The 27,352-nt window shown below is 34.3% G+C and overlaps 1 protein-coding gene and 1 non-coding gene across 2 annotated transcripts; both read right to left on the bottom strand.

Moving 5' to 3' along the window:
• Window positions 1–16,841: 16,841 nt before the first annotated feature.
• LOC108487310 (uncharacterized) lies at window positions 16,842–18,888 on the bottom strand. Its single transcript, XM_017791619.2, has 5 exons — window positions 18,613–18,888; window positions 17,606–17,720; window positions 17,425–17,514; window positions 17,232–17,330; window positions 16,842–17,143 (listed from the first exon to the last, which is right to left on the bottom strand). Exons 1-5 carry the CDS (start codon window positions 18,678–18,680, stop codon window positions 17,042–17,044), a joined length of 474 nt encoding a protein of 157 aa, XP_017647108.1. The 5' UTR covers window positions 18,681–18,888; the 3' UTR covers window positions 16,842–17,041.
• Window positions 18,889–26,924: 8,036 nt separating this feature from the next.
• On the bottom strand, window positions 26,925–27,031 carry LOC128283082 (small nucleolar RNA R71). Its single transcript, XR_008273424.1, has one exon. It is a non-coding gene; the product is annotated as a small nucleolar RNA R71 (small nucleolar RNA).
• Window positions 27,032–27,352: the final 321 nt, after the last annotated feature.

Below are 27,352 nucleotides of genomic sequence, written 5' to 3'. Positions count from 1 at the left end.
CCTCTTTACTATACTCATACACTTATTTTCATAGATACTATCATCCTTTATTTATTTTATGTACTTCTTTTTGAATAGTATACATAAGAGAGTTAGGATAAAGACTCACATGATACTCACCTACTGCATTTCTAAGCTCCAGACTTAGATATCCTTCTCAAACCAACAGCAACATCCAAAGATAAAATAACCACTCATTAGCTAAAAACCATAGCTTCCAACTTAACGAGGAAGAGATACAATTAGACTTGAGAAAAAGAATCAGAAAGTAGCATTGAAGGAAGAAGAAGGGCCCTTTTCAGAACCCTTCTCACACATATACATGACCCATCCTACTTAGTGAAACTTAATAAGTGTTACAACTTTAGAATTTGACCTTCTTAATCGTCTACAGTTTTTTAGAGAAATATAAATGAGAATTATTTATTATACATATCAAACTAGTCATCTAGTTGGTTCCTAACCAGGTTATTTTACTACCTAATTAGAACAGTACTTCAGACAAACAAAGTGTACTATATCTTTGGTGTTAACCAATACCATAATTAACTTTTCACTTAACCAAATATTTCTCTTTAAATAACAGAATAATCTAAAATAAATATATTCACTTACTCATACGGCAGTTACTATACGCCCACACCTATGCGCCAAAAGAAACATATAGGCAGATTACACTTCACGAAACAGATTATTTTGCCACTATACGCCAAAATCTTAGATCCACGGGACTGAGGGTGTGGCAATAGCTGTCCAGATTCAATGTTTGATCAGTCACCTGATCAGCCAAGACATGATTAGTCAAGGCATTGGGACAACCTGGGTATTTTATTGGCTTATTTGACTTGGAATTTTTTCTTGTGATGTTTCCATAACCAGATAGACTTCTAGGATGTGATTTAAGGATGAGATTTATAGCGCATCATAGTCATGCTCAAAATTGGAGTTTTAAATATGTTGAGATCGACTTAGCTTTGTGTATAAGGCTTGTGCTTAACTTTTATCCTTATTTTAGCAAATTTATGGGCTGATTTTAAGGAGATTAATCTTACTTTATCTTGGAATAAGATTGATGGCTATTTATCCTAATTATTATATTGAAGAAGAAGAGTTTATCTTGGACTATGTTGATCAAATATGTTGCCATATTAATCCTATAAATAGGCATCTAATAACACAAGGAAGATGCATCTTTTAAAGGAAGTGTTGTGTTGATTTGATTAAGTTATCTTAGTTATTTTCCCTTGTATTTCTGCACTCTATTGGTGGGCATTCTTTGTGAGAGATTGAACCTTTGTATGTGATGTTTTGGGTGAGTGGTTGTAACAAATTGAGACTAGCTATTAGGGCTATAATTATTTCTTTGTGTAATGGTAGAGTGAGTTTTAGTTAATAGGTGGTTGGATCCATTGTGGAATGAAATCATTTACTGAGTGAGGCTTTGCAGACTGTGGCGGAGCCAAGGGGGCTGGCAAGGACCTGACCCCCCATAAAATAGAAAATTTTCCATTTAGACCCTTTATAATTTATAAAATATTAAATTAGTAATAGTGAATTTGACACTTTGCCCCCAAAAAATAATAAAAAATTAATTTAATCATTTAAAAATTATAAAGATATAGACTATTAAAATGGTGAAATTACATTTTTACTATCGTAAAAATATACAATTTAATTCTGATACCCCAGAAAATTTTCTAACTCTGCCACTATCCGCAGAGTAAGATTATTTCTAAACTGCGTTAAAAACTGATTGTGTGCAAAATCTCTTTACTTTTTTTTTTTTCGTTTATATTTCACTGTATGTTCAATATCGTGACTGAATACGTATCAAATTAAATTTATATCAAACTTACTAGTTTTCTCAAAAAATGGATCAACATTATGAACTAACCTCTGAGTTATTGGAAGGCAGCAAATGGAGGGACAATTGCCCCTACTTGACTGAAGATGGAAGCAATTAATGGAAAGACAAAAAGAAATAATAACAATTAAAGATTAAAAAAAGAAAAGGAAATATTGCAAGCAGTAGCAAACGGTGGTAACGAAGGAATGCCAACAATTAAATGGAATTTAAAAGCTGGTGGTAAGGTTTTGAAACAATTAAAAAGCAAAAAACAAAAGAAGCTGAATTTTTTAAAGGGAATTCTACAACTCAACATGAATTGGTGCTAAAAAAAAGTTCAGAGTAATCGGCTTTTGGGCCTTTGGGCAAATAACAGCATAAAACCTCTCCATTCTTTTCTTGTTCAAATTAATCCCTAAACTATTAAAACTTCTAATTATCCTATTCTTCTGTATTAATCCTTACCTCAAATTAATACCCAACAATATCTAAAAATCCAATAAAATTATTAACACCAAAAATAATTTCTAACTCCAAAATCAGAACTCTAATTATTCCAAAAATACTTCTAACTAATAATAATAATAATAATAATAATAATAATAATAATAATAATAAACCAAACAAGCCATTTTTTCTTTTAAAGAAAAAAAACCAAAAATGATTAATTGCAAGAGTAGTCCCTCATTAGTAGATGAAAATTTAATTTAATCCTTAAAAGAAAATCGAACTTCAATTTAATTTTGAATTTTAAACTAAAAATTCAGATAACCCGATGACTCAAAAATATTAAAAATCTAAATTTTATTCTTTCGTCAAAATTTTCTAAAATAGTTTATTATAAAAAAATTTACCGAACTTATCTCGATTAGAAATGAAATTCGCAACAAAAATTTTTAAAGGGTTGCAGGTTAAGGCCTCCTTTGGTTTGGCTTTTAAGGCCAGTGAGGTGCAGTTGGAATAGGTTTATGCTACCAATCTCATCTTCATGTCTTTGTTTGATTCAAAGATTGCGATTCAAATGAAAATTCATTTCAACCTCATCTTTGTCTTGAAAAGGAACTGGAGGTTTCAGCAGCAATTAAGGGCATTGGGGCAGTGGGTATTTTTAACAGACAAAAATACCCATACTTTTATTTATTATTTTACCATTTTATCCTTCAAAGTTCAACTAATTTCTTTCCCAACCTTATTTGTTTTACCATTCTATGGTGTTTGTGCAGGTTCTTCTCTTTCATCTTTGCGATTTCTTTTTCTTTTTCTCTTCAGTTATCAGCCACCACCGTGTCCACGATTTTTTGCCGGATCTGATTTGTATCCCGTGTCGGAATCCGTCGAAACTGCCGAGTCCAAGTAACAAATTAGTTCTTTCCTCTTTCTTTGAGATTGGTATAATCTATGAGTATAAAATGAAGCCTTTGTAACGAAAGAGATATGTGACTCGGGCTTACCCCACGGTAAAGATAGTCCCATAAGATAACTAGTCTTTTCCGATCAGTGACTTGGGCTTGTCCTTTGTTTCCTTTTTCATCATCGAGCTGTAGTAAGAGAAACTTTAGTTTCTGTACCTCTAACTGCAACTGCCCAATCTTCTCAGACCCTCTTTGAGCTTGTTCTGATACTCTTTGTTTCCTAACACTACCGCTCTCCTCTTCATCTCGACCATGATATCATTGTTTTTTTGTTTTGAATTATTTTCCACTACTTCGATCCATTTCCTCTCCTTCCAGAACAAATTAAATGGAGGTGTCTATGGGGAAGGTCATCATAGGCCAAGCTACTTACCCATCTCCACCTTTTATAAGCTACGACCCCCACAAACCTACACCAACATATTCTGAGCTTGAACCTCATGCTCATTTCTTTGTATGATGACGCCAATCCTACAGTTCTTTTTTTGTAAGATCGCTCATCTGCTCTGCAGCCTTACTACTCCACGATCTCAATTTTCAAACTTTTAGAACCATTCCACCATAATGTTCACAACTGTTAAACCATCACTTAACTTTAGTAAACTATTCTCATCCGTTTTCATTTCAAGTGCAGATTCACAGTAGCTCACCACTATGATTCCATACGTTTGTCTTAAAGATTAAAGAATTTGAAAGAGTATTCCAAATTCATTTGAACTATTACCAGCCACAACATAACTGTTTGTAGCGTAAAAGAAGATGGGGGGTGAGCTAGTATGAGTAGGCCTGGTGGTGAGATAGTCTGCATTAATTTTGAGTATACAAATGTATGACTTTACGGTTACTGGTTTTTCAAGTGAATGCACTGCTGGCTTTTGTTCTGCTAATCTGTTGAGTAGATTTTAGTGTAGGGGTTTGCTGGGATTATGCTACTGTTAGGTTGTGTGTTTGATTTTGGGTATGGTTGGGCTGTTAAAGTTTGTTGCATTAGGCAGTGGCTACTGTTTCTGCATTTTTGTAATACTTTTACTGAGAAAAAAAGAAGAAGATGGAGAGTAATTAAAAAAGAGCTTAAAAGGAATTTACCGTAACTGAAACCGTAAGTAGCCATTAAGGCTTTATTGACAATAATAATTCCAACAGAAGTGACAACATTGAACATCCAAGCAGCCACATCTACAACTGCTTTTCTTTCAGCCTTATTAGTTGGATCCATCTTATATCTTTTTGAAAGTGATAACCCTTTGTCACTCAACGTTATTCAAGTAATCCATCCATGTTGATAGGTTGTCCAAGAGTTTCCAAAAATGTTAGCAACAAATTCTACAAAAAATAATATCAACAAATAAGAAAGAAAAAACCCAAAAAACAACAAATCGATTGAAATCACAAATAAAAATGCTAGTAAAAATGTTCAAAGACATGCTGAAAAGACACTCCTATAAATAACATGAATGTAATAAAAATACGAGTTTGTAACTCAGACCAGCTAATGATTTTTGTGACGATGATGGCTAAACACGAAATCAACTCAACTCCAATTGTTTATTTTTGAGTTATACAATAATATTTGTTTTACTTACCATCTCATATTAATTTCTTGAACTATAAATTCAACTTAGCAAACCCTTTTTTTCTTTTTGCAGAAAATGATAAGTACATGCATGCACATGCAATTCCTTTTTCTAATAAAAATGTTTTTCTTGTACAATATTAACACTGCTTCAACACTACCGAATCTTATTCATGTTTCTCCCTAGCTGAATGCTTAATTTGATTCATCAAGTCTTTTCATGATTTCTCAAACTCATTTATTACCTTCCAAAATTTTTAGAGCTGATCCGATTTAAGTAAGCAAGGAGGAAATTAGAATTAATAAATATTCTTTTGAAAAAAAAGAAACCAAAGAGTATCGTAACTTGTAATTGTAGTGATCATATGTTGCTAAATCTATTATTGTTACATGGTACATCTGTTAGTGATTCTTGTCTCTTCTTTATTTATCCTAATGTTTCCCCTTTTTGATTTTAATGTCTGCAGCGACAAGAGCAACTATCTAAATCCATCCAAAAGCAATAGATAATTTAATGTCTCTAAAAATGCCTTTATTCATTTTAAAAAGATAGTCATAATCAATTATCATTTCTATATCCTCGTTATTGTTTACCATGGATCTTTGAGAATTTTTTCTTTAGTGTTCATCTTATGGCTTTCATCCATTCGTGATGTATTATTCTTATTTTTTATGAAACTATATTATTATATCTAATTATATATTTATGGTTTTATGTCGATTGACGTTTAAAATCAAAATAATAATAATAGATGACAAAGACACGAAATTTTATGGAGGGAGATAGTACCTTAGCAACAAAAGCTATTTGGGATGATGAGCTGGCATTGATATTTTGTGAACTTTGCTTGAATTAAGTCAATGCTGGTAATAGACCGACAACTCATCTAAACTCAAAAGGATGGGAAAATGTCATTACTCTTTTTCAAGCAAAAACACAAAAAAATTATGGAAAACCTCAATTGAAAAATAAGTGGGATACATTAAAAAAGGAATAGAGGTTATGGAGGGAGTTGCTTAAGGAATCTACAGGTATTGGATGGTGTCCATCTAAGAAGACGGTTGATGCTACCGAAGAATGGTGGGCTGAAAAAATACAGGTTAGTATTAAATTTATCATTATTTTAATGCATAAAGTTTATTGAAATTAATAATTTAGAATTTATAAAAATCTTAGTATAACATTTAACATTTAACATGTTATGTAGGAAAATCCTGATTTTAAAGGATTTAAGAAGAAAGGAATTGAACCACGATTGAATGAGTTAATGTGGCAAATGTTTGGTGGCATTGTGGCAAATGTCTGGTATTCTTCCAAGTGGGGTTCCTATGGGAGATGATACACCTAATGAGACATTTGGTGATTCAGATGAACATAGTAATGAGAATGAAGGTATTCATCCTAATGAGGTACCATCAAACCTTTCTCAAGAAACTCCTAATCAAAGAAAGCAAACACTTGGGGTTGTACACGGTAAAGGAAAAAAATCAAGTTCAAGTAGAAAATCATCAAAAAATATATTAACTACTCAGATTGAGAAATTGTGTGACAGTATGGCTAGTCCAAGGAAGTCAGTGAATGAAATTATTTTTCCTCACTCTCAATATACTATTTCAAATGCAATGGATACTTTGCGTGCTTTGAGAGATGAAATTCTAAAAAAAGATGAGCTGTACTATTTTGCCATCAAAATGTTCCAAATACCGGTGAAACAAGAAGTGTTTTTGAACTTAGATCCAGATGTTAGGGTTTGGTGGCTTCGACGTGAGTATGCTGAACAAAATCCTATTGCATCATTATCATCCTTGGTAGCAACATCCTCATTTCCCTTCCAACCATACCATCAACCACCTCCACCATAAGCTCCTTAGAATTATTATTGTAATATAACTATACTACTTTTTTATATGTAAAACTAATGTATGATAATTTTTTATGTTTGGTATTTTTATGCTATGCTTTTATTCAAGTTTCTGTGTTGTATAGAATGTCACAAAATATTAATTTATTTTCATTTGATTACTTTTTCAGGTTATGGATGAATTTAACAATATGTATAATAGTTTTTATATGAATTATGATACCCCTGAATTAAGTGAAGAAGCTCAACGAAGAATAGCCACAGTTCTTACCCAAGTTGAGAACAACAATTATCATGAAGAAGAAGAATATATGTTAAGCAGTGTATTGGTACATCATGAAACTTATTTCACTATGCAACCGCGTATGAATTCAAATTATACAGGTCAAATGTGGGTGGACGAAGTATTAAATGGGCATGATGATCGTTGCATGAATAGTTTTAGGATGCCAAAAAATATATTTCACAACTTGTTGCATGATTTGCAAACAAATTATGGCTTAAAGTATGGGAAAGTATCAGCGACGGAGAAATTAGCATTATCATTGTACATTCTTGGAAATAGAGAATTAAATTCAAATGCAACAGAGCGATTTCAACAATTTGGGAAAACTGTTAGTCGAATTTTTACTGATATGTTACATATATTTGCTCAAATGGGAATAGACACGATTAAACCCACTGAAGATCAATTCAAGGAAGTACCAAACCATATTGACATGATACAAGATATTGGCCTCACTTTAAGGTAAAATTTACACAATCTTTATATATTTAAAATATAAATTATTTCTAACTTTTATCTCATTTTTTAAAGGATTGTATTGGGCCATAGATGGAACACACATAAAAGCATGCATTTCGCCTTCTTGTCAAATACCTTATATCGGACGGAAAGGTGAACCAACTCAAAATATTATGGCAGTTTGTGACTTCAACATGTGCTTTATTTTTGCATTTCCTGGTTGGGAAGGAACAACACATGATAGTAGAATTTTTTTGCAAGTACTTATAAAACAAGAGTTAAAGTTTCTACACCCTCCACCAAGTTGAACTTTAATTTTTTAATTAATCTTTACATAAAAAAATTAAAATTTTTAATTTATTTTTAAACTTGATATTATGTTTTACTTTTTTGTAGGAAAATATTATCTTGTGGATTCAAGATATCCACAAATGGCAGGTTTTCTAGGTCCATATAGGGGGGAACGATATCATTTACCTGATTTTCGTCGAGGTAATCATCAAGTATCTGGAAAAAAAGAAATCTTTAATCATGCCCATTCTTCATTACGCTCTGTGATTGAACGAACATTTGGAGTGTGGAAAAAAAATAGCCAATATTAAGAGATATTTCAAGTTACTCATTCAACAAGCAAGTTTTAATAGTTATTGCAACAATGGTTTTGCATAATTACATTCGAAGACATGCTTGGTCAAATGATGAAGATTTTTGAGAATTTGAGAATATACCCGACATGCCAGTCTCTTCAGGCCATTTTGATAGAGGTGAATCGAGTTCTTCTAACAGTGAAAGTGACCTTGAAATCGCGACGTTAGGGGAAACCATTGCAACAAGTTTAATGAATTCATATTTGTAAAAATATTTTGTATCATAAGCTAATTTCTAGTAATAACGAAACTTGTTATGTCTTATGTTACTATATTTTTTTAATTAAAAATCATCCGTTTAGATACTTCAAAATTTGATCCAAGTATAATGTTACTATTTGTGAAAATGATATTTATCATTGTTATAAAAGAATATTTAACTATAAAAATTAAAAATAATTATCATTTTATCTAATAAATAATTTAAATTGATTATATAATTCATTAAAATATTTATAATAAAATATTAGAAGATACATTTTAATATTTTATTAAATGAATTTATAAATTCACATATTTTAATAATTTTAAAAAAGTAAAATAATTTAAAAAACTTCTATTATATATCAATTCTAATATGATGTCCTTAATAGTCATTTTTTATTCTCATCTCACCGCTACAGCTACGTTTGAATCCAAACACACACTCCACCATTGTTTCTAATCTCACCGCTACAGTAACTAATCTCACCGCCACCGCTGTTTTTAACCTCACCAGAGGTAAACACACCGCCCATCCAAACTAAGCCTAACTCAATAGAATATCTTTTTCAATATTCTAATTGGTATTTATAATTGATAGAAACTCCAATTTTGGTTGTGATCCAACACGTAAATAACAGATTAGTGTTTTCAAATTTTTTTTGAATTATTATTATATTTTTAAAAAATATTTATGTACTTTTATATATATATTGTAGGGCCCAATTTTAGCTCGGGGCCCAATAAACAATAGTCCAAACTTAAAGACCCAAAATATACAAGGCAGCCCAACAGGCTCAAAACACAACCCTAGCCCAAACTAAAACACTAAATGTAAAATAGGAAGCAAGACAACCTTGGACCACTCCGCATGTTCGCTTGGTAGCCTCAAGATCCTGTTGCTCCACGTTCGCACCCACGTATCACGTCAGTGCCCACGTCTACCACGCCACCCATAACTTGCAATGGTTTAAAGTGTCATAATTTAGGCTATATAAAGCCATAGTCAACACTGTAAAAGGGGGACGGATGTTACGAATATACAAACAGATACAAAATCATAAAATATAGAGAAGTTTTTAAAAGGTAAATTTTTTTCCTACATTTGGCTTTTGATTTCTATTTGTTTTATTTTATTTGTTACCCGTACTTAACAAAAATAAGAAAAAGGGAAAAGTCCCTTACCTTAAGCTGAAGAGTTTAATATTGTGGGTCAGAAGAGGACGTCACCGCTGATGAACAGTGACGAAGCCCATTTTCCGTCTTTGTTTTTCAAAAAAATTACAAGGCCCTAAAATACAAATGTTTTTGGTTCGTTTTTGAAAGACTTTCAATTTTTTTTCCAAAATGGACACTAGATCCGGGTTCTAAGTTTAAAAAAGGAGAAAAATAAGGGTTTTGAAACTCCGACCACCTCGCACGGTGGTCGTCGGTGACAGACCAGCGGTGGTCGGTGACTGGCCTTTGGGTTTGTTAGAGAGAAAAGGAGAGAAGGCCATTCTTTTTTTTTTTTTGAAACAAAAGAAAGAAATGAGAGAAAAATAAAAATTTTCAAGTCTTATAATGGGGTAAAACGGTGTGTTTAGCACCCCCCTAAGTGCTCCATACGGCGCCGTTTTACCCCATATACCCCCAATCTGTTTGACCTGATCCGATACCTAGGAGGACCCGCTTGTTTTGTTAAAAGGGGTTATTTGCACAGTCAGTCCCTCCCTTTTGCGTTGCTGTTTGATTAGGCCCATGTGCATTCCTTTTTTCTGTTTTAAATTTTGGCCCAGGGGTTTTGTGTCAGATTTGTTTTGACCCACGATTAAATGTTGCGTTTTGGTAACTGGGGATATTTTCTTTTTGAATCCTCCTTTGTTTACGCGCATTATATTTTAATCCTTGATTATGTTTTAATGGTTTATTTATTTAGGAATTATCTTTTTTATTTTGTTTTTGTTTCAATTGAATCCTTTCTCCTTTTAAATGTCGGCTTTTGTATATATATTTTTTTATTTGAAGTTCTTTGTTATCCTTGTTTTATATTATTCATTTTGTAAATTATTCCATGTTATCCTCCTTTTAGAAAAAGCTTTGATTTAATATATCTTATTTGAATTATTTTATATACATTACTTATTTAACGTGGTTTAAGGTGGTTTTATTTATTTATTTTGAACTCTTTTATATATCTCAGTATATGTTTTTGCCCTCTTTGATTGTTTTATTATTATAAACTTTTATACGCTATTTATTTTTAAACTTTTGTGTACATTTTTTTTACTATTTATTTTGAACCTTTTTGTACTTTCCATTTGTTATTTTCTTTAATTTACTTTACATATTATTAGCTAGATATTTTTGTACATATTATTTATTTGAAATTCATATATATTTTATCTATTTTAAATCTATATATGTATATCCTTTGGTTTATGGGATGGAGGCAGTTTTGCCCATTGAAGTCAAAATTCCTTCTCTCCGAGTTTTATGAAAGTTGAAGTTAGACGAAGCAGAATGGTTCCAATCCTGGTATGATCAACTGAACTTGATTGAAGAAAATAGGCTAACAGCTATCCGTCATGGTCAAATGTACCAGAAGCGAATGATGCGAGCTTAAAATAAAAAAGTTCGCCCTAGAGTATTCCATGAGGGGGACTTGGTATGGAAAAAGATCTTCCCTATGCAAAATGATTTCACAGGGAAATGGATGCCAAACTGGGAATGACCTTATGTGGTAAAGAAGGCTTTTTCTAGAGGAGCGTTGATATTAATTGAAATGGATGGTAAGAGCCTGCCTAACCTAGTAAATTCGGATTCAGTTAAAAGGTAATTCACTTAAAATGTGGTTAAGGTGAAAACCCGCAAAGGGCGCCTAAAAAACAAGAAAAAGGAGAGGCCGAGGTGAAAACCCACAAAGGGCGCATTGAGACCAAAAGGGCTTTGAATTGAAAACCCGAAAAGGGCAATTCAAATTTTGATCGAAGAAGAGGCATGTGGTAGTCTCGCACTGCTTGAATTAACGAAGAGGAAGTATGCTACATCTTGGGGCATCGACAAAGTACTTTAGATCTTCTAGGCACATGATAAGCTCAAAATGGTCCTCGAAGAGTTTGTACAGAGAAGCTCAGGCTGCAATATCTGGGGCATTTATTTGTTTCCTTTACTTATCTTTGTATTACGACAATGTTTGCTTTCTTTGATTAATCCATGCTTTTCAGATTTTGTTCCTAATAAATTTCAATTTTATCCATCTTTATAATCTTTTTTAAGCGTTTCGTATTGAAATAATGATTAACCACTTTCACAAAAGGAGTTTTGCATATTACTCTAGAAGTTTCTAAACAGTGTAAGAACCTGAAACAGGACTATTGTTTAAAACTTACTCGACTTAAAGGTTGGAGATATTTGAGTCCAAATTGAGATTATCTCTTTGAATTTCCGGTCAAAGATATCGGTTGAACAAGAAGACAATATATCACGTCAATAACGGAAACAAGCGATGTCAACCCAAGCATAAGAGAGGATCATTCTCTAGAAAAGAAAAATGATATTCCTCATTCATGTAAATATCAGGTGTACACATCTGGTCATGACACTCGGGGAATGGCTTAATAGACCAAATTGGTGAAAGATTGGTGAAAGATTCAGATCCTATACTCCTGAGTTGCAGAGGAGGGTTTAAAGATGGTACAAACCATAGGTCCCAGAGGTACAGTGAAACGGACCCTTACGTTACAATGGGGCAAACCAGTTGAGCAAAATGGGTTGTATTATGAGTTTTCTACCGTAAAATCCTAGCCGAGCAAAAAGGCAGCATAATACGTCAGTGATAAAACTCTGATGAATAACGAGTGATGAAACTTTAAGCATTTAAAAATGAAACATTCTCATGACATTTCTACATTCATATCATCCATAGCGCCTTTGGTTAGGAACATCTGATTTATTCTGATCATAGCATCCTAATCGTTTGGCATAAACATAGGCATATGAAACTAAGTCTACAGGACATGTCCCTCAGAGGACGGTATAGCAACACTAGTGAATTTACAGATCTTATCTCCCTAAGCAGTAGTGGAGCAAATCGAATACGGCGAATCTTATCTTCATGTAGCGGCAATAGAGCAGATTTAAACTACCAGTCTTATCTCCCTAAAGTTTTAGTGGAGCAGGTTTAAGATACAAGCCTTATCTCCCTGAAGTGGTAGTGGAGTAGACTAAAAATTGTAGATCTTTTCTCCCTAAGCAGTAGTGGAGCAGATCGAAGATAGCGAATCTTATATCTATGTAGCGGCAATGGAGCAGATTTAAGCCACCAGCCTAATCTCCCTGAAGTTGCAGTGGAGTAGGTTCAAGATACAAGTCTTATCTCCCTGAGGTTACAGTGGAGCAGACTGAAAATTACAGATCTTATTTCCCTAAGCAGTAGTGGAGCAGATCGAAGACGACGAATCTTATCTCCGTGTAGCGGCAATGGAGCAGATTTAAGCCACCAGCCTAATCTCCCTGAAGTTGCAGTGAAGCAGGTTCAAGATACAAGTCTTATCTCCCTGAGGTTGCAGTGGAGCAAACTAAAAATTGCAGATCTTATCTCCTTAAGCAGTAGTAGAGCAGATCAAAAACGGCGAATCTTATCTTCATGTAGCAGCAATGGAGCAGATTTAAGCCACCAGCCTAATCTCTCTGAAGTTGCAGTGGAGCAGGTTCAAGATACAAGTCTTATCTCCCTGAGGTTGCAGTGGAGCAGACTGAAAATTGTAGATCTTATCTCCCTAAGCAGCAGTGAAGCAGATCGAAAATGGCGAATTTTATCTTCCCAAGGTAACAGGGAGTAGATTTAAGCCACTAGCCTTATCTCCTTGAGCAATAGTAGAGTAGGCTGAAGATTGCGAATCTTGTCTCTCTAAGTAGTAGTGGAGAAAATCGAAGATGGCAAATCTTATTTTCCAGAGGTAATAGGGAAGCAGATTGAAGCCATCAGCCTTATCCCCCTAAAGTTGCAGCGGAGCAGACTGAAGATAATGACTCTTATTTTCTATAAGTTTCAGTGGAGCAGATTGCAATTACAAATCTTTTTTCCCCGAAATTACATTTGAATGGCTAGAAGCAACAATTTCTATACCCTTGAAGATACAGTAGGTTAAAGCGAGGCTATCTGAAGAAAAGAAGCATCAAGAGGGCAAGACTCAGCAAGATCGGGCAAAATTGGCCCTTTTTAAGTCTTTGCTCCATTCTCGTTACACGACAATGGGAAAAGAGGGGTAGTTGTAGGGCTCAATTTTAGCCCGGTCCAAACTTAAAGACCCAAAATATACAAGGCAGCCCAATAGGCTCAAAACATAACCCTAGCCTAAACTAAAACACTAAACAGAAAATAGGGAAGCAACACACCCCTTGGACCAGCCCCGCATGTTCGTCGGCCACTTTGCATCCCGCTCCTCCACGTTCTCACCCACGTACCACGTCAGTGCCCACGTCCACTACGCCACCCATAACCTGCAATGGTTTAAAGTGTTATAATTTAGGCTATATAAAGCCATAGTCAACACTGTAAAAGGGGGACGGATATTACAAATATACAAACAGGTACAAAATCATAAAATATAGAGAAGTTTTTAAAAGGTGATTTTTTTCCTACATTTGGCTTTTGATTTCAATTTGTTTTATTTTATTTCTTACCTGTGCTTAACAAAAACAAGCGAAGGGAAAGGAGTCCCTTACCTTAAGTTGAAGAGTTTAATATTGTGGGTCAGAAGAGGACGTCATCGCCGATGAACAGTGATGAAGCCTGTTTTCCGTCTTTGTTTTTCAAAAAAAATACAAGGCCTTAAAATACGAATGTTTTTGGTTCGTTTTTGAAAGACTTTCAATTTTTTTTCCAAAATGGACACTAGATCAGGGTTCTGAGTTTAAAAAATGAGAAAAAAGAGGGTTTTAGAACTCTGACCACTGCACACGGTAGTCGTCGGTGACAGACCAGCGATGGTCGGTGGCTGGCCTTTGGGTTTGTTAGAGAGAAAAAGAGAGAAGGCCATCCTTTTTTTTGAAACAAAAGAAAGAAATAAGAGAAAAATAAAATTTTTCAAGTCTTATAATGGGGTAAAACGGTACGTTTAGCACCCCCCTAAGTGCTTCTTACGACGCCGTTTTACCCCATATATCCCCAATCCATTTGACCCGATCCGATACCCAGGAGGACCCACTTGTTTTGTTAAAAGGGGTTATTTGCGCAGTCAGTCCCTCCCCTTTGCGTTGCTATTTGATTAGGCCCATGTGCATTCCTTTTTTCTGTTTTAAATTTTGGCCCAGGAGTTTTGTGTCAGTTTTGTTTTGACCCACAATTAAATGTTGCATTTTGGTAACAGGGGATATTTTCTTTTTGAATCCTCCTTTGTTTGCGCGCATTATATTTTAGTCCTTGATTCTTTTTTAATGGTTTATTTATTTAAGAATTATCTTTTTATTTTGTTTTTGTTTCAATTGAATCCTTTCTCCTTTTAAATGTCGGCTTTTGTATATATATATTTTTATTTGAAGTTATTTGTTATCCTTGTTTTATATTATTCATTTTGTAAATTATTCCATGTTATCCTCCTTTTAGAAAAAACTTTGATTTAATATATCTTATTTGAATTATTTTATATACATTACTTATTTAATGTGGTTTAACGTGGCTTTATTTATTTATTTTGAACTCTTTTATATATCTGTATATATTTTTGCCCTCTTTGATTGTTTTATTATTATAAACTTTTATACGCTATTTATTTTAAACTTTTGTGTACATTTTTTTACTATTTATTTTGAACCTTTTTGTACTTTCAATTTGTTATTTGTTTTAATTTGCTTTACATATTATTAGCTAGATATTTTTGTACATATTATTTATTTGAAATTCATATATATTTTATCTATTTTAAATCTATATATGTGTATCCTTTGGTTTAAAATGTCTTATATGTTATTTTCTATTTTATTTTTTTATACCATCTATTTTAACTTCTTACATAATGCTCATCTCAAATTTTTATACATTAATTACTTTAATACTTTCATATATTATGTATTGTAAACTCTTTTTCACACATTATATATTATTTTTAAAGAGTTTTACATATTATTTTATCTTGAATGGATTCTAATTTTTTAAAATTATTTTATAAACTTTAGATCGCTTTTATAACATCCATTTGAATCCTTTTTATTTATTATTTGCTTAGAATTGTTTTATATTTTATTTTAGATCTTCCTTCTTTGTATTCATCTCATTATTTGTGATTCATTATTATAACATTTTGTTTATGAATTATTACTTTGCATTGTACATTATTATTTTATCGCATTTTATTCGCTTAAAAGGTCACATTTTAATATCGTTTAAGTTTTAAAATCATTTTATTTAAAAGTTTTCAAAATAAGGCAATATTCGGTATTTGGCATCTTCGAAAAGATTATGCCCTGACTTATTGGGTTCCAATTTTCCTCGTTGAATCTAAGTTACTGAGTACCCTTTTTCAATCAAAACGAATAAGTTTCAAATAAAATTTTATTCTCAGGAATTCGAGGTGTTGTGTCCTAACTCATTGGATATGACATTTTGTGTCTCGAGATAAGGATTTCTAAAAAATAAAAGCAATATTCTATGTTTGGAATTTTGAGAAACCGTACCCTAACTTACTGGGTTCTGATTTCTCATTTGACCCAAATAATTGAATATCTTTTTTAAACTTCACTGCATGAGTTTTAAATGATTAAAAGATAAGCTTAATTTCGAAAATGTGAAATGTCGTATCCTAACTCACTGGGTATAACATTTTATTTCTTCAAAATAAGGTGTTAGCATACAATTTAACTTATTCAAGTGTTCTTTTTAAATGAAAGGATCGTATTTTAAAATCTTTTCAAATTTTTGAAATTAAGACATTAATTAATCAATTAGGTACCAATTTTGGGCACTACGAGGGTGCTAACTCTTTCTCGTGCGTAGCCAGCTCCCAAACTCTTTTTTCTTGAATTTCATAAACTCAAAATCATTGTTTTAATAAATCAAAATATTTTATTAAAATAATCAATCTCAAGGTGATGCGATCACTCCTCGAAAAAAAATCGATGACAACTCTATTTTTACTTTTTAAGTCGACACCCGTTTTTCAAATTAAAAATGGTTTCGACATATATATTTTTTGAGTCTTTTAGAATTAGATCAAATTGAGATTATTTGTAAGTTTGAGGCAAATCTTCAATCATGTTCCTTTTGAATTGCAATGTATTTTGAATCACCTGAATGCTCAAAATTATTTGCGTTATTTGTCCATTGTTCTACGCTTCCTCGCATCACGTCTGGTGTGGGTAAAGCGTATTCGCGCAACGTTCTCTGAACCATTGGGACTTCTTCTCGATTTTGTCCCTGTTCTCCTGGCTCTTCGAATAACGAATTTTCCCGGCACCTATTATCTAACACAATGTCCATTCTCATAACACCACCAAGCACCATGATTTCATAACTAAACATTCCATGAAAACGGTCAAAACTAAATTAAAATAAAACATTAAAATCAAAATCAAAATGATAAAATTCTCTCAAACTCAATTAAATCAGCATCAACTTAGTAGTTAACAGTATCATAATGAAAGTAGTATGCCCTTTTCCCCACCTAATATTGAAGAACAAAGCCTTGATACAAAGCATACAAAAAATAAATCTGGGTTGACTAAGGAAAACGTAGAGATTGAACAATAGACCCTTGGTTTACCAGATGTTCCTCCTTCAAACTGTTTTGGTTTTAGGAGCCTTTTTCTTGAGTTGTCTCCTGGGGATTGAGTTCTTCATGCCGATGAAGAAGAGTAATGCCCCCAGCAATGCCAAGTTCTAACAAGTACAGGGAATTTAGTTAAGAAACAGAAACACCAATCAACACTTATTCCTTAATGAAATATGAATACTATCAACAACTAACCTGTGAGAACTTTGAAAAGAGTAGCCCAAATTCTTTCTTTTCCGTGTCATAGTTGTAGAAGTCGTACAATATGGTAGTAACAATTACCTGTTGCAAAGCCTACAAGAAAGGAAAATTGCAACATTTATCAGTTCACTTGGTTCATAATCGAAACTACTAATGCACAACAACACATAAAAACATAAAAACGAACCAGAAGATAAGCACCGATAGTGCTGCCAAAGATAAAAAGGATACCCCCAACACCCTTGAAGGCTACAGCAGCAGCAACTAGAACCTTAATCTGTAAATAACAACAGTTTGAGACATTAGAAAAACCTGATATCTTAACAGAGAAAAATAGGCTTTATCTCAGTGGCAACATATATTCTTACATCAAATTCTGGTACTTCCACCCCTGTATGAGCTGTCACAGTCTTTGAGAAGACATTGAATTTTGGTTTGAGTGCCTTAGCTGCAGGCCCTCCATCAACACCAAATTCATTGAAGCTATACACATGAGCACATAACATAGGATTAGAGACAAGCATGACAGAACCTATGGTAGTCCAGATTTACAAAATACAATAAATATAAGCTTAAGGTAGAAAACAGCTCACTTGTGATTAAAAAGAAAAAAAAAATAAAAAGCCAGTTCTACAACTCTTTAATACATATGTTTTAGCTAATGTATGTTACATGGGAAAAGATAGATAGATAGATAGATATTTCCTTCAGCACAATAATAATGCTAAAAATTTACACCATAGCCTCCGCAAGCCCCTACGCAAATGAGTAGAACTAAGGATTTTCATTCTTTAAAAGACTGGCAATTCAACTTCAAAACCCCACATGCGACTGTGAATAATTTTCATGCATAATTAGATAAACAGATACCATTTATACAACATATTAACTGCCAACCAACAACCATTATAAATTTATGATATTCATGAGATCTAGAACTTAAATAAAAGATTTATTATATCATAAACACTTATATCCTATACATATAGCAGCCCCAAGAATTAAACATCTAAGCAATTCTAGCAAGCCAGATCAGCAATACATATTTAAAATTTTACTCTTAACACCACCTTAATTTGCACTGGCTCTCTAAATAAAGCTAGCAACATTATTAAAAACAAGATCTGTTTAAATAAAACGCCACAGTTAATCATCCTCTTCTTTAATGAGAGAGAACGAGCAATAAATCATCATTAATTAAAGTTCAAACAAACCTTTAGACATTCATAAGAGCTCTCAAGTTCCAAAATCCGCATTCAGATCCAGGCTATACATCATATTGTTACTTCTTTTTTCAATAGAACAAAACAGGTTCTATTATTTTAAAAAATAACAAAGAAGAAAGGATAAAGTGCAGATCTGAAGAAAGGCTTACTCTTGCCAAGCAGAGAGGATGAACACTGAAGCGAAAAGAACCCTCCCGACGAATGAAACTAACGCCATTTTTTTCGATTAAACACTTCAAAAATTCCAAGAAAAAAAAAAGGAAATTACTGTTTAAAACGAGACAAAAATGAAGCGAAACGAATCTACGAAACCAAAAACCCCAATAGCCGGAGGTTTTTTTATAAAGATAGAGAGAGAGAGAGATCAGTGTAAAAACGATGTTGGAGAGCAAGTAGGAGGCTGTCTTTATACTCGCGGAATTAGGGATGGAACACGTCCTTTTGACCAATCAAATTCGTTGGTTTTAGACTCGGAAGGCGCGTGACGTGACGTGGACGAGAGTAGAAAGCGAGTTGAATCTTCTTTTTTAGTTTATGTACGGAAATTTCCCTGTGGTTCGTTGTAATTTACGATCGTTGCCATCCTGAGACGTGTTTTTAACTTTTTAAAGTCCTTCAAATTTGCCGCCGGTCCTGTTTTGGGGTCCATTTTGTGAAATTTGAATGTGAATTGAGTGAATGTGGTTTTGGGAAAAGCCAAAAGGAAATTCTCGGTGTTAAAAAAAAGGTCTAATTAGGTGAGATTGATCTATAATTAATGTTTTAATCTTAGATTTGAAGTTGTCATTTGGAGGAATTATCTTTCCTTTCAGAAAAGGTTTCCTTTTTCTAATACCTCGGCTTTCTAATCAATATTTGCAAAACTGTTTAATGAAGAGTAAATTTCATACCATTTAATTTAACAATTTTGATAAAAGTTAATCAATCATAAAATTATATATGAATATGTGAGTGTCTTGTATTAATGTTTTTGAAGAAAAATGTGTATTAATAATATAATATTCTATGTAAATATATGTTTAGTATGCTTCTATATTTTTTTTATAAGAGTTATATTTAATATATGTATGGTATGTACAAGTGTGCCTAGATCGAGCAGTTCTCAAAGAGCTCTCATATCATTTCTAAATGAGGTGTTGGGAAAGGAGTTAGCACATTTGGTGCTTTAAAAGGTGGTATGTTAGGGATTTTTCCAAGGTATGGTACTTGCTCCGATGAGTGGGCCTAGTTTCCGAGGAGTGGCACTCTGGGGTATTCTACGAGGTGTTGGCATTAATCCTCGATGGGTGATGCTCGAGAGGTTGGGGGTATAAAAATTGCCATCTAGTCCAAAGAGAGGTTATAAAGTAACTTGCCTCTAGACATTGCCATGTGTCAACTAAGTTCAAAATGTTCGCTGGGATTTTTTTAAATTTGAATCATTTTGGCTTTAGTGCGTGTAACATACATGTAGTCTACATTGTCTCTCATTTATACACATGAATGCACTTTCATTTATTACCATGTGTACAACCCATTCTCAGGAAATCATGGGGTTTGTTTCCATTGTAATATGTCATTTTCGCTAGACACTATTAGGAAATGTGTCCATATTCTAATAAACATGTAACTATTTTTTATTTATTTGAACAATGAATAAATAAATTTGTAACACCTCATACCCGTATCCTACGCTGGGACGCAATATGAGGCGTTACCTAACTTAAACTCGTACTTACGACCAATTTCGAGTCTGTAAGACTTGGACAAATTTAAATCTTTCTCAAGCTTATCAACATGTCTTTAATATGGGCCTACGAGGCCCAAAATACACATCGAAAATCATTCGGAATCAACTGAAGTTCTTTAGTCAACTTTAGAAAAATGACACTTGACACAGGGCCACACACCCGTGTGGGAAGGGCAATATGCCTGTGTGGCCAAATAGACATGGTCGTGCTGTTGGCTTGTGTGACTCACACAACCTAATCAATACAGGGAACACCCGTGTCCCTCACCCGTGTGGAATTAATTCTAAATTCACACCTACAGAAGTTTTCACACAGCCTGGCACACGCCCATGTCCCTGGCCCGTGTCTTTCACACAGCTATGACATGCCCGTGTCCTAGCTCGTGTGCAAAAACCTGGACATTTTGTTTCTGATGTCAGCAATTCTTAAGGGTCACATGGCTAAGGCACACGTCCGTGTGCTAGGCCGTGCCCTTCACACAGCTGAGACACATGGCCGTGTCTCTGCTCGTGTGTTTACTATCATGCATACTAACTTGCAAACTTTACGTGCAGGGAACATACGGCCGGACAACACACCCATGGGGCTAGCCGTATGTCACAAATGGCCTAGACACAAGCCCGTGTGCCTACCTGTGTTGACAAAATAAGGCTATTTACCAAGCCTCTTTGCCACCCTTACTTACATTACCTGCATAAGATCACTCTATACCAATACAAGGGCACATCATATGGTCAAATCAACCATAATAGACAACATTTCAATTGTGCAAATTTACCCATCCATAAAAAGTAAAATCTACTATACAATATCAAAATGAATATTGACCATTACCCATGGCCTTATACAAAATGAAAGGATTTAACCCAAGCCACACATTTGGCTAATTTCTCAAGGACACAAAACAATAAAGTCTAAGCCATATACATGCCATACTAAAAAATAAGAAGTCTAACTATACCGAGTGCTTCAGATGATAGTGTGATTGTAGCCTTCAACGTCCATTGAATCCTTGAGCTATTTAAGCGACACTATAAAAAAATGGGAAAAGAGAGAAAGTAAGGATAAAGCTTAGTAAGTTGCACATAAATAAATATACGACAACAATTTTACCATTCATCAACATGCTCATCACACATAAATGGGCATAAGCACAACTTACTCATCACTATCCATATAAATCTCCTAGCATATATCGAGCTCATATCTCATGCATGTCAAATAAGTACCTGTACCACTCACAAAACGGTTATACCTTACTCGTTAGCTTAAAATGCATCTCTCACCATTGAACCGTTAGAAACTTTACTAGATATTCGATAAGCCTCAAACGTGGGTTAGGGTGCCGATGCCATATCCTAGACATGGTCTTACATTGACTATTATCTCGTAGTCGATGCATGTCCTAGACATGTCTTACACTAGCTTATGTCTTGAGGCCGATGCATGTCCCGGACATGTCTTACACTAGCACTCATTTCGATGTCGATGCCATGTCCCAGACATGGTTTTACACAGGCTCTCATAATCTGGCAGATGCATGTCCCAGACATGTCTTACACTAGCCCACAATAACCCATATGTCATGGCATGAATATCCGATTTATTTCCTAGGTTCAAACAGGAACTCTACTATCTCTATTATCATCATACTTTCTCAATTCCACAATCAACCAATTCATGCTATGTTAATTCAAATACAAATCAACACACACATTAGCAATGTAGTTGTATTATTTACATACAACTTACGTTGGATTACAAAATGTAGCGATTAATCGATTTAGTCGATTTGCTTGGCTTTCCCCCGATCTAGGTTCAAATTTGATATTTCTTAATCTATAATAGCAAAATGTATTTATTTAGTCACTAAATAAAATTTGGTAATTGAAAATTTACATATTCGGTAAAATGACCATTTTGCCCTAGACCCAAAAATTGATTTTTAACGAATTTCTTCATATCTTAAGCCTAGCCGAACTCCTTTTTCTCTTATAGTAACCCTAAATTCTCACTATTTCACACATATATAATCTATTTTACAACTTATGCAAAATAGTCCTTTTAGGTGTTTTCATGCTAACACCTTTTACAAAAGTTGTTTATAACACACCCAAGACTCATTTTCTTTCATAAAAACTTAGCAAACATTACAAATCCTTTCATGACAAAACCCTAAACTCTTAATCATTTTTCAAAATAGTACCCTCATTTGAAAGCTCATGTTTGAAGGGTCTCAAAAGTACAATAATATTCAAGAAAAGCCATTAAAATCACTTACTTGCAAGAGGAATGAGTTGCTAAAATTTTTGAAGCTCAAAACACCTAAAAATGGCTAAAAAATAAGAGGAAATGAAGAAAGAATGAAAGAAAAAGATGATAGCTAGGCTTAGGGTATTATTATATCATACATTATGTCATCAAATTACCTAATGTTGACTTTTCAACATTTTTATTTCTGATGGCCAGCCAGCTAAGATTTAAGGGTCTTTTTGCCCTTTAAAGACCCTCAAATTAAGGTTCATAACAATTTAACACCCTTAGCTATCAATTTAAGACTTTTGCACTTTATGCGATTTAGTCATTTTTCGAAATTAAGTAAGCAAACGCTAAAATTATTTCACCAAATTTTCCATGCACTAATATAAACTTATTATAAGTCTAAAATATTAATAAAATATTTTCCCTAACTTCGGATTGGTGGTCCCTAAACCACTGTTCCGACTAGGCCCAAAATCGAGCTGTTACAATTCTCCCCTTAGAGATTTTCGTCCCCGAAAATCTTACCGGTGAATAAGTTCGGGTATTAATCTCTCATGGTTTCCTCAAGTTCCCATGTGGCTTCCTTGACTCCATGTATATGCCACAAAAATTTCACGAGTGATATACTCTTATTCCTCAATTTTTTGGCTTCTCAAGCCAAAATCTTGACTGGCTCTTCGCCATAAGTCATGTCCGGATGAATCTCAACCTCTGTTGGTGCAATCACATGCGAAGGGTCTGATCTATATCAACGCAACATGGACACATGAAACATATCGTGAATCTTTTCCAATTCTAAAGGTAAAGCTAATCAATAGGCCACAGGCCCTACTCTTTCGATAACCTCATAAGGTCCTATGAAACGAGGACTCAACTTGCCTCTTCTACCAAATATGAGAACTTTTCTCCATGGGGATACTTTCAAAAACACTCGATCACCAACTTGAAATTTGATCTTTTTCCGTTTCAAATCCTCGTAGGATTTCTACCTATCCGAGGCGGTCTTCAAACAATCATGAATCACTTTAACTTTCTCTTCAATCTCCTTGACTAAATCGACCCCATGAATTTGACTCTCTTTGAGCTCGGTCTAATATAAGGGCGTTCGACACTTTTGCCCATATAAAGCCTCATAAGTCACCATTTTCACACTTGACTGATAACTATTGTTGTAGGTGAATTCAACCAATGGTAAGTACCTTTCCCAACTACCTTGAAACTCGAGAACACAACACCGCAACATGTCTTCTAAAATCTGAATCACTCTTCCTGACTGACTGTCGGTTTGCAGGTGAAATGCCGTGCTAAAGCTCATCTTTGTTCCCAATGCTTCTTGTAACTTTTTTCAAAACCTTGAGGTAAATATTGGTTCCCTATCCGAAATAATCGATAAGGGCACCCCGTGTAGTCTCACAATCTCAGAAACGTATAAGTCAGCCAATCTCTCAAGGGAGTAGTCGGTACGCACTGGTATAAAATGTGCCAACTTTGTTAGCCTATCTACAATAACCTAAACAACATCCTTTTTCTTCGAGGTTATCGACAAACCCGTCACAAAATCTATAGTAATCTGATCCCACTTCCATTCGGGGACCGTGATAGGCTGAAGTAGACCCGAAGGCACTTGGTGTTCAGCCTTCACTTTCTAACACACAAGACACTTGGAAATGAAGTCTGAAATGTCTCTTTTCATTCCCGACCACCAGTACATTTTCTTCAGGTCGTTGTACATTTTTACACTACCTGGGTGGATAGACAAGAAACTACTATATGCCTCTCGTAAAATCTTTTGAATAACCTCATTGTCCTTGGGTACACAAACTCTACCGCTGAACATTATACACCCATTGGTACTAATACGAAATTCAGATTCTTTTCTCGTCTCGTAGTAAGCCATCTTAGCTTGCAACTCCTTATCACCTTTCTAAGCTTCACGGTTCTCTTGTAGAAATGTCAGTCTAGCTCTCAACTCTGATAGAATCGAACCATCATTAGACACAGTCAACTGAGTATTCATGACTCTCAAGGCAAACAATGACTTTCTACTCAAAGTGCCGGTAACTACATTTGACTTTCCCGGGTGATAGTTAATTATCAACTCATAGTCCTTTATTAGCTTTAACCATCGTCGTTGTCGTAGGTTCAACTTCTTCTGAGTCATCAAATATTTGAGACTTTTATGATCGGTAAATACTCGACATTTCTCGCCATACAAATGATGTCTCCAAATTTTCAATGCAAACACGATGGCGGCCAACTCTAAATCGTGCGTCGAGTAGTTTTTCTCATGAGGCTTTAACTGTCTCGAAGCGTAAGCTATAACCTTACTTTCTTGCTTAAGTACATACCCTAAACCATTTAAGGAGGCGTCTCTATATATCACATATTTGATAAACTGTAATTCATACATATTTTTATCCCATGCTTAGCACATTTTATAGATGATTTTTCCGTAAAATTGGTGAATTGATGCTTCTAATGCCTTAACTCCATGTTTTATACTTAGGTGAGCATAGGAGAGTGAAAAGAACGAGAAAGGGCCAAAAATGGAGAAAATGGGCCAACATATGAAATCAACACGGCTTGGACCTCCTCACACGGGCAGACCACACGGCTGTGTCAATTTGGCAGAATTGAAGCACGACTCACACGGGTGGACCACACGCCCGTGCCTATTTAACAGGCTTGACCACGGCCTTAAACAATTACACACGGGCGTGTTCCTACCAAGCCCAAGTTTAGTCCAATTTGGAAAAAGGCCAATTTTGAGGGTTCTTAGGCATTCTAAAGTCTATAAATACCCTAGAGGAGGAGGAAAAGGAAACACGGAGGAGGAAGCAGGGAACTGCTCAAGGAAAGTCGATTGATCCATCTCAAAAGCTGGATTCATGATCAAGACAGAAGATCTCCCATCAATTTCCCTTCAAGAGTTTTGGGTTTTTCTTTATGTTTTGTATTCATTATTCTTCTGAGATGTTTACCTTTTTAGTTATTAACTAAAACCCCTAAATACCTAAAGGGAATGAAACCTAAGACAAATCTTGTTATTATTATCTGAATTGTATGATAAATATTTGACTTGTTCTTAATTATGTGTTCTTAATTCTTGTTTTGATATTCCAGGATATTGATTCAAGTTAAGCTCTTATTCAGAGGAGGAATAGACCCTGTCTAAGAGTACATTTTTCATAATTAAGCGGAGTTGGTTGTGCGCCTAGAGATAGGGTGACAAGATTTTGCCGGATTAGGGTGAAACCTAATAAGGGGATCTATAGATCGAGTTAATGCAACCCTAGGGAGTTAATTAGAAAGAGATTTCAATTATTCAACCTAGGGTCAGACGTTGTTAGTCTCGAGAGGGATAATAATATAACTTAGGGATTTCTACGGATCAAGTCAAATGAATAAATCGTCCGATTCAGAGTTAAATAATAAGTGAAGTCTAGGGGATTTTTCCTTAGGTATTGTCTTAATTCAATCGTTTTTCCAAAAGTAATTCCCCAATTCTATTTTCTGTGAATCCTTAGTTTAGTTAATTAGTTAGTTAAAACAAACCCCATTATTCTTAGGCTAGATAATAAAAAGACAGTCATTACTAGTACTTTTACTTTCTTTGGGTTTGACAATTCGGTCTTACTAAAACTATACTACTATTTGATAGATACACTTGCCTCCATCGTGATAATAGTTAGTTTCAAGAACAATTCATTATAAATATTTAAAACCTGTCACGAATACCACACATCAAGTTTTTGGTACCGTTGCCGGGGAACTAAGATATTAGGAACACTCGATTTTTATTACTTTAGCCATTTTACTTTTATTGCAATTTAAATTTTTACTTTATTTTCTAATTCTTCATTTATTTTTTTCTGGCAGGTTTTTTTTATAGTTTATGACTAGAAGAAACCCGTCAGGACTATTATTTTTTGACAGTGAGATTGATCGTACAGTTCACAGAAACCGAAGAGAAATAAGGTGAAGCTTAAGATACAAAGAGAACGAGTAAGAGGACGATATTCAAATTCCAACCGAGGAGATGGCTGAAAACTAAGAAAATCTGCTACCTCCTGCAATTGCTGTTAATCAAAATCATGCTCCACGCACTATGTATGATTGTGCTAAACCTAATTTAACAAGAACTGAGTCAAGTATAGTTAGACCTGCTATTGCTGCAAACAATTTTGAACTGAAACCTAACACAATTCAAATGATACAACAGTTTGTTCAGTTTTATGGTTTGAAGGACAAGGATCCCAATGCTCACTTGGAAAATTTCCTAGAATTTTGCGATACATTTAAAATCAATGGCCTTTCTGATGATGCCATTCACCTTCGGTTGTTTCCCTTTTAGTTAAGAAATAAGGCTAAATAATGGTTGAACTTGTTACCACGAGGGGCAATCATTACTTGGGAACAAATGACCAAAAAATTTTTATTAAAATATTTTCCACCGGCTAAACACAGCCAAATTACGTAATGATATCTCTACTTTTGTGCAGATGGATTTAGAAACACTCTACGATGCATGGGAGAGATACAAGGACCTTTTGAGAAGATGCCCTCACCATGGGTTAGCGCTTTTGCTACAGGTTCAAACGTTTCATAATGGCCTGAATCCTTCGACTCGGCAGATGATTGATGCAGCCGCTGGAGGAACTATCAATAATAAAAAACCTAAGGTGGCTTACAAATTTATTAAGGAGATGTCACTGAATAACTATCAGTGGCAAGTTATGAGAAAAAGTCGATGAAAGCAGCAGGTGTTTTCAACCTCGACGCGGTTACTATACTATCTAACCAAGTAGAACTCTTAAATAAAAAGATTGATGGTTTGTGTGGTTCTACTCAGGTACATCCAGTGATGAGGTGTGATTCGAATGGAGGAGGAGCATGC

The sequence above is a fragment of the Gossypium arboreum genome, chromosome 10 (genome assembly GCF_025698485.1).
Source record: "Gossypium arboreum isolate Shixiya-1 chromosome 10, ASM2569848v2, whole genome shotgun sequence".
Lineage (NCBI taxonomy): Eukaryota > Viridiplantae > Streptophyta > Magnoliopsida > Malvales > Malvaceae > Gossypium > Gossypium arboreum.
This window is presented reverse-complemented; position numbering and strand designations above follow the sequence as displayed.